Source organism: Euprymna scolopes, chromosome 2 (assembly GCF_053919585.1).
Source record: "Euprymna scolopes isolate OS-2025 chromosome 2, ASM5391958v1, whole genome shotgun sequence".
NCBI lineage: Eukaryota > Metazoa > Mollusca > Cephalopoda > Sepiida > Sepiolidae > Euprymna > Euprymna scolopes.
In genome coordinates, this window is record NC_136483.1 from 204,358,443 (window position 1) to 204,378,441 (window position 19,999).

A 19,999-nucleotide genomic window follows, 5' to 3' on the forward strand; every position below is an offset into this window, starting at 1 on the left:
AAAGAAGAAAGAATTTTTCTTAGATCAGATTTTTTCAATTTTCGATAGTTATCAAATGAATTTCTGTATAAAACCTAAAAACACTGCCATAAATATAAATTACCTTTGTGTGAAATTTGCAAACGATAGACTCAGCCGTTTCGGAACCTCTGAGGAAGGAACTCACACACAAAATAACTTTTATAAAATAGTAGAAATTCTAGCATAGTTACACAACAGTTAGTTGAACCCTTTAAGCATGTACATCCTTTAACTGAAACCACATAGGCTCCTCTCTCCATTCTGCTGATCATAATTTGAATATTATATGAATTAATCAACGGTTGATCATATCACTGAATATTATGAGTATTTGTCTATCGATTCATATTCAGTATGACATATGTTGCTAAACAAGTTTGTAGTATTGTTGCATAAACTTTGTTTATGCATTTGGAAGTGTTATAATGATTAAATGATTTGTTCTTACCAGTCAAGTTTGAGTTCCATGTTATTGTGAGAGAATAGAAATCCTGATATCGTTTCGAAAAGGTATAAAGTAAAGGGTAAACATCAGAGTGAGATTATTAATGCATTTTATTGAGAGAAAAACATTTACCGGAAGATCTTGAGCAAACCGAAAGTCCTAAATCGTAAGTCTCAAGTAAAATGTTTTTCATATATATATATATATATATATATAACATCTCTCCCTCCCAAGTCTTTTGATGTTGAAATACAAGTTTTCTTAGCTTGTGTAATCTTGCATCCATTTTGGTTGGCATATTGATCATCCTCATCTTGATTAAGCTCCTAATTCTGGAGTTGCTGGATCTGATACTCCTGATCTGGTTGCCCAGGTAAGGTTGTGCTGCTGGTATCTTTGAACAAGGTATCAGCAGTAAATTTCAGCAGTTTTGGCGTATACTTATGCCATTATCTATTTGTATCAAATATGACTTTGGTTGGGAGCAATGTTGAATCACTTTGCCTATCCTTGATCAAGTTTTCCCAATGTGTATCTGGACATGATCCCCTATCTTTAGTGGTGTCAGCTCATGCTGATTGCTGTTGTGCTGTTTGTTAATTGAGGATGATCTGCAAGGATCCTGACTATAATTTCTCATACTTAGAAAAAGTGTTCTTAGTTGGCGGTGCACCAGTTTAGCTGCTGGTGAAGAAGAGTTATTTTTGCCAGGTTTTGTGTGTAAAGTTAGTAGAGCAAGGTATGGATCATCTCTGGAAACATTTGAGCAATGTTTTCTCCACTGTTTGAATAGTTCTCTCCACTAGACCATTAGATTGTGGGTATTCTGGGCTGCTAGTTACATGGGAAAAATCCCATTTTGTGGCAAATTTCTTATATTCATGATACTTGAATTTGGGACCAGTATCAGAGATTACTAGTTTGGGTATTCCATGCTTAGAGAAGATGTGTTTTGCATGAGTTATCACCGTTGACACAGATGTATCAGTGAGATGGCTAAATTAAAAGAAATTGAGTAGTAATCCACTACCATGAGATAATCTTTCCCCCCGCAGTCTGAAAAGGTCTGTGCAAACTTTTTGCCATGATTAGTTGGGTATATCATGTGACATCTCTGGCTATAAACTTTGTTGATTGCTTAATTGTTGATATAAATCAGTTTTTTTATCATGTCTTCTATTTCTTTGTTCATTTTTGTCCAAAAAAGAGTCTGTTTGGCATTGGATTTAGTTTTTTTTCAATTCTCAGATATGTCTGATGCAAAATCCTGTGTATTTCTGCTTGCATATTGGTTGGGACAACAATTTGTTGGTCCTTTAATAGTAGTCCTTCCTGGTATGTCAGGTTATTTCTGTAATTAAAAGATGGATGAAGACAAGTGCTGAGGTTGTGCTGATTATCTGACTGTCCTATCATAATTTGCTGTTCCAGTTGTTGTAGTTTCATCATTAGCTGTCGCAGTTATTAGCTGTTGTCAACGTTTGTCACTGATGCGTATTAAAGACATGGAGTTAACAAAAAGGTTAATTTCTTTGTCAGAGATTTCTGGAGTATTGTATTTCTATGCCACACGGCTGAGTGTGTCAGCAACATGCATGAGTTTGCACTGAGTGTACTCAATTTCAAAGTTATATTTCTGTAAGCGAAATAAGAAGCATTGCACTCTGGGTGGTGTTTTAGCAATTGGTTTTGTGAAATGGTTTTGAGAGGCTTGTGATCATTGTGTATTAGAACGTGTTAGCCATATAGAAATTCATGAAAATGTTCACAGGCAAATACTATGGACAATTTAAGGGGGAAATAGTTTCTCTCAGCAGATGTAAAAGAGCGGTTGGCAAATGCCATTGAAGCCCAAATATTATTGTTTTTGTTCCAACAAAGCCCCAAGTCCAAATGTTGATGCATTTGAAGAGACTTTGATGGCAAGTGCTGAGTCAAAGTATTTTAATGTTGAACTCTGCGTAACTACATTTTTTAATCGTTGAACAGTTTCATTTTGTGGTTTACCAAAAGACCACATGTTATCTTTTTCCAACAAACAGCGAAGAGGTGCAGTTTCATTTGATAAGTTAGGAATAAATTTTAGTAATTTATCATGGGTAAGATGCTGGAGTTTTGTTTTATTTGTATTATTTGGATTCATTGAACTACTGTTCTCATCTTGAGTTTGATTTTCACAACTTTTTGGTCGATATAACCTCTGACCTTCTTCAGGTGTATCTTGTCGAACTCGGGAATTTGATTTTTTCAAGTACGCTAACCACTGCACCATGGGTCCAATTGTAAAAAGTGATATACTCGTGAAGGTTGAAGATTCAATCCTTAGTGTGGGCGACTGAAAAATACCATTGCAAATTACTTAGGTTCTCTATCCAGTCATGGCTGACGGAACAAGATCCCGCTAACCCTGTGAAGTAAATAAAGGGTTCCGTTCAAAATTCCGTCCAAATTCCCAAGTTCAACAGAAACATTCCCGAATTCGACAAGATACACCTTAAGAAGGTCGCAGGTTATATTGACTGAGATGTGAAAATCACACTCCAGATGAGAACAGTAGTCCGATGAATCCAAATAATACAAATAACCACTCCTCATCTCAAAAATTCAGAAACGTTCTGTTTTATTTGTTGGATCTAGCATGTTCATGATGGCTTTGCATTTTTTGTCATCAGGTTCAACCCCACGACTGGATATTTTGTGCCCTAGAAATGTCAATGTTACTTTTCTCAATTTTTTTACGTTGTCGTTAAATATATTTTAAGGTCTTGTTTGAATACCTTCCAGTCTTCAGAAAGATTTTCTGAGGAAAAATTTGGTAGAAGAAGTGAAATAAAGTGAGAATCCATTTTGTTTATCAACAAAACAAGTGGATCCTATACTTCTGACACCATGAACTATTCTTATTTCACACACATGGTTGGAAACTATATTGAGATAAACTTTGTTTATGCATATTAAATAATTTGTTCTTACCATTCAAGCCTGTGTTCCATGTTATTATGAGAGAGTAGAAATCTTGATATCCTTTAGGAAAAATATAAAGAAAGAAATAAACATTGGAGTGAGATAATTAATGCACAAGTCCAAAGAGACCCAGGCTTGGCTTTCAGAAGGAGTGCTAAGACCTTCTACCCTTCTCTCACTACCCCACCTCCTCCCCTGACCTGAACTCACTGGACTATTTCATTTGGTCATACATTGAAAACATCACCAACATGACCTCCCACATCACCGAAGCAAGCCTGATCAGCGAGTATTCGCTAAGCTCCTGTCGGTGCTTGTGGAAAAGGCATGCTCTCAGTTCCAGACCTGTATTAAGGTGGTGATTGAGGTTGAACGTGGCTACATTGAGTAGATGTCAGCTCTACTACATAATCAAGTTACCTGAATTGATTTTTTAAATAAAATTTTTAAAATAAAACTAGTGTTTTCGTTTGGGCAACACTTTTATTGTTTTACCCTGTAATAATGAAGATTAAATATAATAATTAATGTTTCTACAAGGTCTTGGACGATGGAAAAGGAACGATCTATCTCTATGAATTAAATAAAGAACTACATTCTAAAATTTATAGTTTTTGGAATTTGATAGAAAAATTTTTGTGATGTACCTGAAGAAGTTTGAGAATTACATCAGCCGAAACATTCTGAAAATAGTAATGAAGTTGAGAATAGTAGTTTTAATAATCCAAATAATACAACTTAACAGTCCTCATCTAAAAATACTAAAAGATAAATAAAAAAAACAGTGTGTTTAATTAAAAATAGTAGCCAAAAAAATGCAAATAATCAATCTTATTTTTTTGTTTTGTTTCTTTACAGAAACTTGGTATGAATACTGCAATCCCATTGGCTAACAGTCTCTTTCTTGCTGATCGCTGGCGAATCAAACAAGAACTTCTCTCAACAAATCAAAACACTGAATCCTTTGCTTTTAAATATGGTAAATCATATCACTTACATGTTTCAGAGTGTCCTATAAAGTTGTTTTATAAAAGGTTCAGTTCAATATTTCATGTTGAAATCCCTAAATGCCGGAAAGCTTTCTACTCTAATAGTTTCTTCCCTTGGACAGATAGACTTTGGAATTCCCTTCCTACTACCTGCTTCCCTGATTGTACTGATATGCAGAAATTCAAATGTAACATAAACCAACATCTTGTTAATTTTACCTAGGTATAATCCTAAATAGTAGCCCCTTACGACCAAGTGGCGATAGGCCTTGTTAGGGGTGAACGTGCGTAAAAAAAAGAAAATGGAAGAGATTTGAAAAGGGCCACAGAATACATCAGTCAAAAAAAAAAAGAAAACAATAGGTAAAATAACCACAATTAAAATAAATCCTGAACAGGTTAATAGCATCAAGAATGAAAAATTAAAGGCATTTTTTTTTTTCATTTACTAAGATGTAGATAACTTATTTATTAATTTTATTTTAAGAAAGGTGAGCATCGTTGGCCTAATTGATGATGTTGTAGGCTATGGAATTTGCTTAGTTGAGTTCAAATCCTCATGGATCTTTGGGTTTTTTAAAAAATTTATTCTTTTTATTACATTTTCACCTCAAACAATGCACATTGCCATTTTGTTGTAGGGTGCTACTATCAGGGACATAAGCTACTGGGGTACTATGTAGGGAGTTGGGCAGCAAGATGTCGGTTCACGTTACACTTGAACTTCTGCATGTCAGTACAGTTGGGGAAGCAGGGAGCCAGAATGGAATTCCAAAGTCTAGCGGTTCTGGGGAAGAAACTACTGGAGTAGAAAGCTCTTCTACATCTAGGGATCTCCGCTGTGTAGAGGTGGGATTTAGTTGCTTGTCGGATTTGTCGAGGGTATTTATTTATTGAAGTTTTGAAAATATATAAATGCGTTCTACATAAAAATCAATCTTGGTTACGAATAAATAATATAACTCGTTTTTATTTTATGATTTTTAATTAAAAAAATCAATCCAAACTTTAATCAAAGTTGTGTAAATATATAAAAACATCATTCTTGTTGTTTAGAAAGGCATTGTGAGTGCGAAGATCAAGGTAAATTAGTGTTGACTAATATGTGTCCTTTTTTTAGTTTTTTTTGCATTAAAGCTGTAACTTTGAAATACTTATATTTATAGACATAACTGACAGATACAATATAAGCATAATATTAGTTTATCTATTTATATAATTACGTTATTTCCTTCATATATGGCATAATTACGTTGACACACTGGTTCCCGTCAGATCACCAAAGTTAAGCTATGTTGAGCCTGGTTAGTACTATAATGGGTGACTATTTGGGAATTCCAGGTGCTGTATGTGTTATCCACTTATCTAGGTATTGTTTCCAGTCAGTGTTGGACCTCTCCTTGTCACTGGCCTCAAAGAATTCAGGAGAAGTGTGGTTGGGGATTGCACAGCCCTTGCCTCACAATTACATGCATACCTACCCATATAGGGGTGTCCATTGTCTCTTGAAACTAAGCAGAAGCATCAATTTCTTTCATGTATTCGAATATTAAATGGTTTATTTAAAATATTAAAAGTACAAATAATATTATAATAAAATATGTTGCATAAACGTATTTTTCAATACATATAGCTAAAATACAGTTTAAATATTTTATTTTATTCTTAGTTTTAGAATTGTTTTAAATAACCTACCTGTTGAAATTATTCTTTTACTGCTACATTGATACTTATCTCCCTTCGACTGAAAAATAATTTCACAAGAACCGTTAAAGAATAAAGAATGTAATTATCTCCCCTTAATCATTAAAACCGTCTAATATTTGAATTAAGAATAAGATAGTTAAAAATATATATTGACCATGTTTCCCTTTGATTTTCTAATTGCGATGTATTTTGAAGATTTTAATAGTAAAAATAAACTTTAGAAGAATATTTTTTAAACAAAAACGTGACAATTTATTTTTATCAAAGCAGAGGTGATTTCATGAATATTTTTTCTTGTTCATTAAAGGTGTTCGTTTTAGATTTTCGTCAAAAATGGTAGATCAGAATCATGTATTTTTTTAAAATTTTAGTTTCTGGAATAAATTGACTTCAAGCAAGTGAAAAATTACTTTGTTGTAAACTAGCTTAAAAGTTATACATATACGTGCATATATATGTGTGTGTGCATGTGTATATATGTGTGTGTGTGGTGTGTGTATGTATGTGTGTGCCTGTTATATATATATCTGTGTATATATATGTGTGTGTGTGTGTGTGTGTGTGTATGTATATATAAAGGCAACAGCCTCCGTTCAGTCTCGAAACACAAAGCATACCGCTTGTAGGGACAGCTGCGCGAGTAATTGTGTGGCAAGGGTTGTGCACTCCCTAACCACAGCTCTCCTGAATCAACACTGCTTGAGTCCAGTGGCAAGGAGAAGTCCTGAACGAATGGAAACAATGCCGAGATAAGTGGAGAGCACATGCAGCACCTGGAAGTTCCAAATAGCTACCCATCTGGTACTGGCCAGGCTTATCGTTGCTTAACTTCGGTGATATGGAGGAGTTAAAAGATTAAGAAAGATTCTTTCAGAGGAGACTTATCAGGATGATGCAAAGCTCAACAAATTACTTTCAGAATTATATAGAGTATCAATAAAAAAAGAAAACTTATGCATATTGATTTATCCGTTTCTTCAATAAGGATAATACATCAATTAGGGATGTAGGATGATTAAAACTCTTTCTATCATGGTATTTTGAAACCTTATGCTTCTCACCAGAAGAGAAGAGAAGATGCTAGATAACATATTAGGGATGCAACATCTAGCAATGTGCAGTGAGAGGAGAATGGTAAAATATTGAACCTGTTTTGGGGAGGGAATGGGAGAACTAAAGTGATCTTTGTGATATAGGAGGAATATAGCTTTCTTTTATAAAATCAAGGTAGGTGTATAGCATATATTGAACCCATCATGGCACACGTGATATATGATGGGGGTCGATGGGGATGAATAGAATGGCAGTAGTTCTAAGAAAGTAATGCATGGTGAGGTAGGAGAAATGAGTATAGAAAATGGAAGAATATGTCAAAGTGGAAATAACGATAATGGGGAAAAGTATAAAGATAATATGTCATAGTGAATAAGGGGAAAGAGAAGAAAACAAAAAATATAAACAATAAGAAAAGGTAAAAACATAATAAAAACCTTAAAGTCTAATGTGATTGCATAAGATTATATAATATGTTCAATAAAATCATATACATATTCAGTAAAAAGTGAAGGATGTCATATTTTTCAGGCAAAGGTTCGAGATACTTGGCAGATAATATCCATTAATAAGTTTGTTTCAGATATGGATAAGAATCTTGAGACGATAATGCTTTGATAAGGTAGAGGTTCAGATTTTTGTTGTTCGAGTCTTCAAGTGTAGAAATGGAATATCATTTCAGGGTTCAAAATGTAACACCAGAAATTATGGACTTCAGAGCCAAATATACTTAGATAAATGAAGTCAACACATATACTGTAAAACCAAAACGTCCTATGAAGGTTATAAAATATTTAACAACCCAAGATTCAAGGGGGAGAAGAAAACATCTTTGGAGTTTATAAAAGTTACCCACAATACCATGGAAGAAAAGACTTGACCCCCGCCCCATGTGTTGTGCTTCTCATATTTTGATAAGGCTCTGTATAAAAAATATATACATATTTTTTAATTTCATTTGATCAGGATTTGTTTTTTGGCATTGCCCAGGAAAACATAAAAAAATGTTAACTAAAAAAATATTATTAAGTATTCTTTTTCATTAATATATGCTTAAAATTACTTTATGATTACATGCACATGTGAACAATAAAGCGTAAACTTTATGAGCCTTATTTCCGTGTGTTGGTGAAAAAGCCAATTCTTATTTGAGTCTCGTAAATTATTGAAATTGTTTCTTTTGTATGAAGTTATCAGTAGGGGCCACCAGAGTTCACCATGGAATTTATGATGTCATCATTTGTGTATACTTTACAAAGATGTTTATAGGCATTGTTTATTTACGGATGTAGCAAAAATGTAAAATATGAATAATGGAAGTAAATGCTAATAAGTCAAAAAAATAGAAACCCATTCTCAAAGTTTTATGTTTATAACCAAACATTTTGGAAGAATAGAATGTACACCATCTAAATCTTTTAAAAATTAATTTTTAGAATGTTTCTATTTATTTGCATTTTTTTTTATTTACAGATTCACAGCAACCATAAAATAAGTATTTCTTAGTTTATTCAGATTTTATAAAATGAAGTAATTGAGGCATCACATACAAAAATATTTCCCCCATAAATTTTTTGAAAACTGCAAAAGTGAATATGTATTGAAATTTTCATAAAAATTTGATCATTAGTTGATTTTTGTTAGATTTATTGAACACATGTATGTCTGCACATTAAAAATGGCTACAACATGAGAATATTGTTTTAAGGCGTTAATAATGTGAATATGATTTTACTCTTGCATTTTGATTATTTTTGTACGTTAAATTTTTTTGTATTTAAATCATTAGCAGATTATTTAGGCTTCTTTTGAATTGTACAAAAGATACGATAATAATATTAATTGATATAAAATTACATCATGTTACATGTAATGCGATTATATGGTTAAGTTGTGATGTACCTGGTGGTCAGTAAGTTAGAAAATAAATCCCTTACCCTGCATAAAATAAATTTTGAAAAACCTTAATAAGAGTAGTAGTTGATGGGCAAAAATCAGAAGCTCACAGTATAAATGCTGGAGGCCCTCAGGGGTCCATCCTGGGCCCAACTCTTTTCCTGATCTACATTAATGATCTTCCAAATCACATCCTTACATCATTCGTAGACATTTTTGCTGACGACACTACCATCTATGGTAGCACATCTAAGACAGTAAACGACCAAGTTCTCTCCGATTCTCTCTCCTCTGATCTTGATCACGTTGTACAATGGGGAAAGGAGTGGCTGGTTACTTTTAATGCATCTAAAACCAAGCTTCTATCTTTACATCATCAACATTCTGATCCCTATCTGGCATCAATTAAAATGAATGGCTCTCGTCTTGGGGAGGCCTCAAGTTTTGACAGGCTTCTGGGCTTGACCTTTACTCCTGATCTTAAATGGAATACGTACATCAAATCTGTTGCCAAGGCCACTGGAAAAATGGTTGGATCCTTCTATCGATCCAGTAGATATCTCACTGCTGATGCAATTCTCTATCTATATAAGAGCCAGATATGTCCAAGGATGGAATACTGTTGCTACATATGGGCAGGAGCTGCTAGAAAAGACTTGTCCTGCCTTGATAGGGTTCAAAATAGACTTCGTGGCCTGGTGGGAGATGTCCTTTTCTCTTCGCTGCAACTTCTATCTCACAGAAGAGATGTTGCGAGTTTGTCTCTGCTTTATCGTTATTTTCATGGAAAGTGTTCGACTGAGCTTCAATCTATGGTCCCCCCCCCCGCCAAACTTTCACAAGAAACACTAGACTAGCTGAAAACATTATCAATAATTTTCCCCACTCTTTATCTGTACCTAAACCTAAACATAGATTCCATGATCAAAGCTTCTTTCTTAGAACTGCACGCCTGTGGAATTGTCTTCCGTTTTCCTGCTTTCCAGCTGTCTATAATATGGTTGTCTTCAAGTCCAACGTGAACAAGTTTCTGATGAGCCGTTCCACTTAAGTTAACAAATTTACCGAACTTCCATTACTATCGATTACTATATTGTCCTTTTGACTACTCTACACTCTTTAACCCTTATCCTTGAGTGACCTATCGGCCTTGATAAGTGGTGACGCCTATGTAAAAAAAAAAAAAAAAACTAATATGAAATAGTGATCCCCACCTGCATGTGTAATAAACCTATTTATAATTGAAATTTTACTGAGGACAAAAGAAAATGATAGTGCACAAATTTTTCAACCCCCCCCCCACACACACATAAAGGAAATATAAAATGTTAATGAACCAATATTAGAAAATGCTGAAACCAATGTTTTTTTTTTTTTTTTTTTTTTCATACTCTTTCGATGAGGAAGAAATCATTTTAGATTGTGGTATTTGTACTTTAAAAATGTGATAAGCATCAGGAACATTTACTTTTTGAAATATATTTAATACATACCCCATCTGAAATTATCGGGCACTATTTTATCAATAGATTCTTCTTTGGCATTTTTGCTAAGAAATGTAGTATCTGTTCTAATGCTACACTTAGTCTATTCTGTCCTCGGTCAATGAAGGAAAACTCCTTTTAGATTTAAGTAATGTTTATGTTTGTTCCAATGGAGAGTGCCCCTTTTTTGGGGAATTGGATGTTTCCACATTAAGAACTAACTTTGTGTGTAAATTTGCCAATTGAGGGGAGGTAAGTAAATAGGAACAGTTAAATCCAAATTATATTGGACAAACAAAAGGTACTTATGCAGAATACTGTGTTGAAATAATGGCATTATTATTTAGAAAGACATTCTTAACATCCTATATATACAGTACTTTTACCTAAAAATTTAACAAGCTCAAAATGCTCTTAAAATTTAATTTCATAAAAATCATATCTAAAAAATATCAGTCTTTATTCTGCATAAATACCTAAAAAATTGTTTTAATTAACATGTCAAATAAAAAAGGAAGACACATTAAAAAAAATCAAAAAACATTTAAACTAATTCAGGTAGTCGAGAGAAATCCTAGTTTAGTCTCATAAATTATTAAATTGTATTCCATGTTTTTTTTTTTTCTGAATTGGTCAATGTTATAATGTCCTATAGTGAGGAAATCATTAGTTTTTAGAGTTGTGTTTACAAGATTTTTTTGGAGATTTTACTTTAGGGAGTTTGTAAGGAGGGAAATATTTGAGGGATGAGCCAGATTCAGAGAAATATATTCAGTGAAAAAGATTTATAGGCTTCATATTTAAATGTGAGAATACAAGAGACTTTGTCATGCATTAAATAAAACAAAATAATGAGTTAAGAAGGCATATATTCAAAAAAGAGATATTTTATGTATATTCAAAATGGAAGTTTACAGCAATAGGAAAACATAGAATGTTTGTGAATATTTTTAGAGTTCTTGTAAAAACAAGGAGGCCATTAGCTGAGCCATTAGAAGTCTGAAGAGATTTATTTCATAGAGTTTCCGGAGTCAGTAAAATTGTATTTGAAACTTCTTTGCTCAATTAAATAAACTATAATTCATTGAAAGTTGTTTATAAAAGTCAATTTTCTTTAGTTTTTGTATTAGTAAAATATTTAAATCAGAAAGATTTGATATATTTCAATGAATAAGGTTTAACAGAAGATAATAGGTTAATAAGTTGTGTGTGTGTCTGTGTATTCATTAATGTTTTTTTTGCATTTGAGTGAAGAAAGGTGTTGCAGGATCAGTGACACTGATCCGTAGACTCGGATAAACTGGCTTCCACTGGTTTATTGAAAGAAAATCTGGCTTTTAATGGGTTTAGGCAGTTCTCAGAAAAATCATTTCAAATAAAATCAGAAAGTTTTCTGATTGGTCCAAAATGTAATTATTTGTTTTTATTTAGGATAGTGTATGCACAGACAGTATGTGTATGTCTATGTTTACACATTGACGCTACAGTCCTGCTTCAGCAAATACGCCCCCATTCCCACCTTCACAAAGATATATAAATTTGGATGGAAAATGTATTAACAGTTGGTGAATTCATTGGTTGTGTTGTTTGTTAATGTTGCCATGGTTTTAAAATCATTCTTTTAATCAATGGCTCTCTTCATGGGTTGGTTAGTGGTGATTTGGTGTGGTTGTTTGTAGGCACCTAAAATCAGCGTATGTTTTTAAGAAAGCGGATAGATCTTTTTTTATTTTTTTTATTACATTTTCACCCCATACAAGGCACATTGCCACTTTGGTGTAGGGGGCTACTAACAGGGGCAACAACTACTGGGGTACTATGTAGGGATTTGGGCAGCAAGATGTTGGTTCACGTTGCACTTGAACTTCTGCACGTCAATACAGTTGGGGAAGCAGGGACCGGGAATGGAATTCCAAAGTCTAGCGGTTCTGGGGAAGAAACTACTGGAGTAGAAAGATCTTTTACATCTAGAGATCTCTACAGTGTGGAATTGGGATTTTGTAGCCTGTCGGGTCTGTCGAGGGTGTTCACGTCGTTGGGGCACAATTGCTTGCAGTTCGTCAGAGCATTCACCATTAAAATACTTGTAGAACAGGCAGAGGGATCAACGTTTCGTCGATGGGACAGAGGCTGAAGCTTAGATGCCAGTTCAGGGCCTATCAGATTTGCGACTCTCTTTTGAACCTTGTCAAGAAGCAAGAGACTAGTAGCCGATGCACCAGCCCAAATATGACAGCAATACTCCATACATGGGCGAATGGTAGCCTTATAGAGGTACAGATCTAGTAGCTATTATTTTGATTCGTCTGAGTTACCATACTGATCACTGTTTAATAGTTGAGTTTTGCTGAGAATTGTACAAATGAAATCTGTAACAATGTAAATATGAGAATTTATCAAAGGTCTGTTTTATGTGTATGAGCAATGATTTTTTGTAAGTTTTTCTAATTTTTGGATTAAAGTAAAAGAAGCCAGTAATAGCAAGATATATAAAAATAACTTACTTTGTTTTCATGTTATTTGTATATAAAGTCAGACATGTTAATGCTAGCTGCTGTGTTTATTTTTTGTGATCTCATAATCTGAAGAGTAAGTGTATTCAATTTTAACATGTATTGTGAACGGGTAGTTTTGGTGTGACCTCTTAAACCATTAAGAATAAAAGAGTGATTGTTGAATAAATTTGTAAGTGTAACATAATATACAGTCAATATTAGTATGTAAAAAGCCAGATAATAATTCGGCAACATGCGAAGAAGTTAACCTGTGAATAAAAGTAGAAGGTAATCACGGGTTACTTGAAAGGACTGAATTGCATCAGAGTAAAAACCTTTGCTACTCTCTCAGTGGGATTATGTATTTGAAAGATTGTTAGGTTTTGAGACATTGTGTTGAACAAAGATGGCGGCGTAGTTCAGATCAGTAACCAAGATGGCGACCAAGAATTAAATGCGGTCCGTGGCGTAGTTAACCTCTTAAGTTCTGAGATATTATGTTGAACAAAGATGGCGGCGTAGTTCAGATCAGTAACCAAGATGGCGGCGTAGTTCAGATCAGTAACCAAGGTGGCGGCAAAGAATTAAATGCTGTCCGTGACGTAGCAAAGGGCGAACTGATTGAATCCAAAATTCGACAATTTTTATAATAATTTTGCAACGTTTACATTGGTTGTTTAGCACAGCTGTTGGTTATAAAAATGATTGGCGAGTCCATTTGTCTCATGCCCCCATCAAAAACATTTTAGTTTTGGTGTGACCTCTTAAACCATTAAGAATAAAAGAGTGATTGTTGAATAAATCTGTAAGTGTAACATAATATACAGTCAATATTAGTATGTAAAAAGCCAGATGATAATTCGGCAACATGCGAAGAAGTTAACCTGTGAATAAAAGTAGAAGGTGATCACGGGTTACTCGAAAGGACTGAATTGCATCAGAGTAAAAACCTTTGCTACTCTCTCAGTGGGATTATGTATTTGAAAGATAATGTCTACTAAGATAAAATATAAAACTTATTAAACAGGGATGAAATGCATGTATTGTTGGCTAAAAATGTGCTTTGGTAGTGAGTGCATAAGCTGTGTATACAAAGTGTTTTCTTTTCTTCCTATTATGCTGGAAGTTATATTGGAAAAATCATCTATATTTCATTGATATATACCTTTTTAACTTTCTTATCAGTTCATTCAAGCTGGAGATGGAGCATTCTACTGGATGGAAAACATTCACCTGCTATTTTATATATTCCAACAATGCAAATATATATATGTGTGTATGTGTGTGTGTGTGTGTGTGTGTGTGTGTGTGTGTGTGGTAATGTATACTAACAGAGCCTGTGGAAATTTCACAGCGCCAGTAGAAATAGTTGTCGATTTTGTTTCAATAACAATTATTTCTAACTAAAGATATTTTTATAGAATTAAAAGACATTTCACTTACTCTGAATCTATTATTTTTTTTAAATAAACCATGACACACGTACATATGTTAAAGGTACTAATAAATTATTAAATATTTCACAACCATTTTTATATTACAATTTTTAGAACAAATTTTTTATGAGAAATCGTGTCAAGAAGGTAAAGTTTCACTAAGAAAATAAACAGAAGATTAAAACAAAAAATATGTTTTCTTCAAAATGTACGGCCCAAAAGCAACATCATTTTTTTTACACTGCGTCTTCGGTGATCGGGAAATCCTATTTATTAAAAAGGAGGTAGAAAGTGATAACATACTATGAGCATTAAATAATAAATTAAATAATTTATAATTTAGAAACTGTGATACAGTATGTATGTATGTTAAAGACACTATGGTATTAATATATGTTGAAAATTTGCTTTCCATCAATAAACACTGCTTTTGTTTTATTTCTTTTTATGTTAAAGGAATGCTGCTGATGTGCCGCGTTTACCTGGGCAAGAGCAATGAAATTATGAACAATAATAGGCAAGTATGAAATGATTTTAGAAGAAAAGAAAAATAATTATTAAAACTTCTTGTCCAACTGAAGACCTACCTTTAGAATGCTGACTTTTGAGGATATATATTGGGGTAGTCCGGCCCACTACGAACGAATATCGCTTTTAAATTTATTGTTGACAAGTATTTTGATTGTATTAACGTATTCAGTATAAAATGTTATTTTCTAGTATTTTGAATTGTCTGCCATGTTTGTAATGAAAGGAAGTTGTTCATGGAGCATGCGCAAATGCTGCTCGAGTTTTGCAGCAGACAACAATTGAATTACTTTTACTGAATACTTGTAATTGAAGAAAGTCTCCCCCCCCCAAAAAAAAAAGAAGTCAACCAGCTTGCTCCTAAAATTTTATATTTTTTATTTTTCTTGAAGAAGAAACTTTTTTTTTTTAATTCGTTGGAGAAGGAAATATTTTTTTCTTAAAGAAGGAAGTATTTCCCCCTGACTTTATTTTTGGTATTAAAGAAGAAAAAATGTTCTTTCAGAAAGTTTCCCTATTCTTAATTTTTTTTTTTTCTTGAAAAAGAAACATTTTTAATTCGTTGGAGAAGGAAATATTTTATTGAAGAAGGAAGTATTGTTTCTGAATTCTTTCCTTATTCAGAAAGTTTTATTTTTTTGTTTTCTTTGCACATGTACACAACCTTCAGTTTCTCTTAGTTGCTAAAGAAAGAAAAAATGGCTGCTAGGCAAAACTATTACTGGAAAACATTGGATAATGAATTTTGTTGTAGCTGTCAAACTAGTTGTCAGCAATAAATTTAAGGGCAATATTCGTTTGTAGTGGGCCAAATTATGCCTATATATCCTTAAAACCAACATTCTAAAGGTAGGTCTTTGTTTAGACAAGCAGTGCACATTAACCTTTCTTTCTAAGAAAATATATTCTTAATGTTGGTTACATAAAACTACCAATATACATTGAACACTGTATATATGTATATCTGTGAAAATGAATGTGTCTGTGTATTCATTAACTGTCTTATAAAAGATTCTTAAGTGATTAGGACGATGATGTTGATGATGATCAACTCCTTATCAATATCTGTGTTAGTATGTATTATTTAGATCATTTGGACTACTGTTCTCATCCTGAGTGTTATTCTCACAATGTTTCCGCAACAACCCATGGCATAACTGATAAAGTACTAAAACTCTTCTGAAGGGTGAAGGTTCAATCCTCAGTGCAGGCAATACTAAGAATACAATTGTGAATTACTTAAGACTTCTACATGCTCATGGCTGACAAAACAAGAGTATGCTACACCCATGGATTTGATAAAAGGTTCCAATCAAAATTCCATGCAGATTTCTGAGTATGATAGAAAGATTCACAAATTTAACAAAGTATAACTGAAGAAGGTTAGATGTTACTTTTTTTTCTTTTTTTTTTTTAAAAAGGAGTCACCACTTATCAAGGCCCAGATGCCACTCGGGAATTAGGGTTAAAGAGTGTACAGTAGTCAATGGGACAATATCATAGTAATTGTTAGTAGTGAAAATTTGGTAAATTAGATTACTTAAGGGGAACGGCTTATCAAGAACGTGTTTACATTGGACTTGAAGATGACCATATTGTAGTCAGCTGAAAAGCAGGCAAACAGAAGAAAGTTCTTTTTCTTTATGCTATTTGACTACTGCTAAGATGGGCATGCAAAATTATATATATATATATATATATATATATATATATATATATATATATATATATATATAGACTTGTTTGTAATATACTGAGTTTTACTGGGTTTGTATAATTCAGTAAATTTTCATATACCAATAAGTTTTAAGCCAAAAAGAGATGACTTAAAAAGTAAGCTACAAAATTATCATATTTCATAATTGAGCATTAATATACTGTATAAACAAAACCAAGACTTCAAAAAATGAATTGATAGCAACAGAAAGTGTATTTCATTTTAAGTTACAATTGTTTCCATACCAGTCGGACAATTTCAAGCATTATGGCATTTGAAAATGTTCACATAACCAGCATTTCTTCAGACTTCTTGAATAAAAAACACTCTTGACAATAGACCATTGTTTAAAGAAAATTCCCTTAACGGAAATGAAGCATACGAAAACATTTACCTTCGAGGCATCCTCCGTCAAAAACCCATTCAAATATTAATATATCACCTAATTTTCGTATCCTTATTTAAAAACAGTCATAAGAAGTTTCCAAAAACCCATAGCCATTTAAAATCTTTAAATAATACCATTCATTGAATTCCTAAATTAGATTTCTATATTTCTTTATTTCACATAATTAATTTTAAAAAAATAATTTTTTAAATTTTATTTCTATATTTATAATATGGCTAGAACAACCTTGTTATAATGTTACTGTTAATTTTGAGTTTCGTATTCGCTCATTTGTGGCAACAATGTTAAAAATATCGATTATCTTATTACTTAGATTTAAGACCAGTTTAGGGTTAATATTTTATTAAATAGGAAAATAAAGAAAAACAATACCTTATATTTATTAATTCTCAGACAACATTCTGAGTAACGGATCCTATTCCATTTTTCATTATTTAACAATATAATGAATTATCTCCCTTCGTAATTAGTTTTTTCATAACTACATGGAACCGTATTTGATTAGAACGATGATGAATTTTAAAATATTAAATAATGAAAAATAGAATAGGATCCTTTACTCAGAATGTTGTATGAGAATTAATAAATATAAGGTATTGTTTTTATTTATTTTCCTATTATGTAGGGGTGGAACTTTGCTGCGTGTCGGGGTTGTCGGTGGTATTTATGTTGAGGGAGTACAAGGGCTTGTAGTTTATCGGAGCATTCATCATTGTAAAACAGGCAGACGAATGCAACATTTTGTCGATAGTACAGAGGTTGAAGCTTAGATGACAGTTCAGGATCTATCAGAGTTGCGACTTGTAGCAGATGCACCAGCCCAAATGTATACATGAAATCATAAGGAGATAGGAATAAAGGTTACATAAGAACTTCATTACATTATCATGTCAATAAGGTTAAAAACGGTTATGGAAAGGGAAAAAAGAAAGAATCTCTAGTCTATGGCATTTCACGGCTAAATGCTTCTCACTGAACTGATTCATGAATTGCTATTCACTTGTTTGAAGTACTCCCTCAATTATTTTTCTATTTTTACCCTACATATGTATGATTCACTTGACTCTTCCTTTTGATTTTATCTATTCAGACCTGAGGGGTGGATGAAGAGTCATTCCCAAAGCACTAATCAGTCAGCATTCCAAATCCAAAGATGGGACCACATTTCACAGTTTAATTTTAAAATTCACACGTACCAGATCCGTTATAAATTTTGTTATCCTTGATGTTTCACTAAACCATAAAATGACCATAGTCCTCTTTCTTTGTATTCAATGAACTTAGTTACTGTTTTTTTTTTATCTTCAATAATTACTCAAACACAAAGAAAAAAAATTATAAAATGGTTAGCCTCTTCCTTCAAAAAATACATACTAGGGACAACATACAATAGGAGACAGAGACTGTCTCTCCCTTTGCTGTTACACCTATAAATCATACAAAATTTTTTTTTTTTTTTTTCTCGTTTTCATAAAAAAGCTGAGAAATTCAACACACAAAATGCATATTTTCACAAGCCTTATTAAAATAGATCACTCATTGGGGAAAAAAGGAAAGTTGATAAAAAAAAACATGTTCCTCTCTTTATCTCTCTCTTTTTCTTTCTTTCTCTCTCTTTTCAACAAATTAGAACAAAATTCATATCTACCCACCTAAAACCCTCTCTGTCTTTTTCTTACTCTTCTGTGTCCATTTGTTGACACCCATTCAAAGACAACAATTGTCCGCATGTGTGAGTATGCGACATGTTTTTTTTTAAAAATACATTTTAACCTATTTCACCTTTTCTATCTGTGAAGTTTGCAATTGTTCATTGTTCTGTTTTCTTCTTTCTACTCTGTCTTTTGAAAAATCAGTTCATTTTTTTCTTTCTCTTTTCTCTTCTAGTTTTGTTCTATTCTTTTTTTTCCAAACAGCTTAAAAATAATGTTCCATTCTTCCTTTTAACAAATTTGTTCAGTAATTTTCTCTTCTTTTTTATTTCTTTTTACTTTACAAGTCATCAAAATGTTCCCTTTTTTCTTTTTTGTCTTTAACTTAATTATGAAAGCATCAAGTCTTTCGAAACATATCAGGATTACAATAACTAAAAAACTACTTATATTCATGTTGTCATCTTCGTCTCTCTGTCTCTCTCTTTTTCTGTCTTTTATTCTTTTCTTTATTTCTCTCCTCTTTCAGCCGTTATTCGTTTATTGTATTTCTTCTCTTCTGTCTTTTTTCTTTTCTTTCTTTTTCTTTTATTGTCTGGGTCTAACGTTATCCATGGCACTCTGGGTTGCAATATGCCTCCATGTGGAGGATCCAAAATCACTGTGCACCAAATTGAAGATATAACATGTTAAATAACAAAATAAATATCTTCATACATACGTGCAGAGTGTTTATACATGCTTTCTTTTTTCCACTTCTGTTATAGTCACCATTTCATCTGTTGTTGCTATAGAAAAATTTGCTTTTTTTTATATAGAAAGTAATATATAAGGAGACGTTTGCTGAGTTTTTTTTTCAGAGTTTTCTTTATAGCAAATGAACTCAGAAAAGAGAGATTACTGTTATCTTCATAATTATTTAACTTATTCTTAACTTTCTAACTTACAGAAATGAATGATACACATGGACAGAGATACCGATACGAGGTGCCTTCAATAAGTTTCAAGACTTTTTTTGTATGGGCATTTTTATTGAACGTATACACATGAAACTCTGGTCCTTTTTTAAATAATCTCCTCCAGCTCTAATGCTCTTATTTTACCATTCTAGCAACTTCTGTAAGCGCCCATGGAAGTGCGCTTGTGTGAGCGTGTCAATTACTTTTGTCACAGCCTCTTTCATCTTCTCAATTGTCTCATAAC

General features: G+C 32.7%; 1 protein-coding gene and 1 pseudogene across 4 annotated transcripts in view; both read left to right on the top strand.

Moving 5' to 3' along the window:
• LOC145302399 (leucine-rich repeat-containing protein 9-like) overlaps positions 1 to 19,999 on the top strand; it is a 245,664-nt gene that overhangs the window by 66,825 nt on the left and 158,840 nt on the right. For all 4 annotated transcript variants that reach the window (XM_080144652.1, XM_080144653.1, XM_080144651.1 and 1 more), the window contains exons 14-15: positions 4,289 to 4,409; positions 14,947 to 15,007. In XM_080144652.1, coding sequence (XP_080000778.1) covers positions 4,289 to 4,409; positions 14,947 to 15,007 — 182 coding nt within the window. The remainder of the gene's footprint in view (positions 1 to 4,288; positions 4,410 to 14,946; positions 15,008 to 19,999) is intronic.
• On the top strand, positions 5,655 to 5,772 carry LOC145241640 (5S ribosomal RNA; annotated as a pseudogene).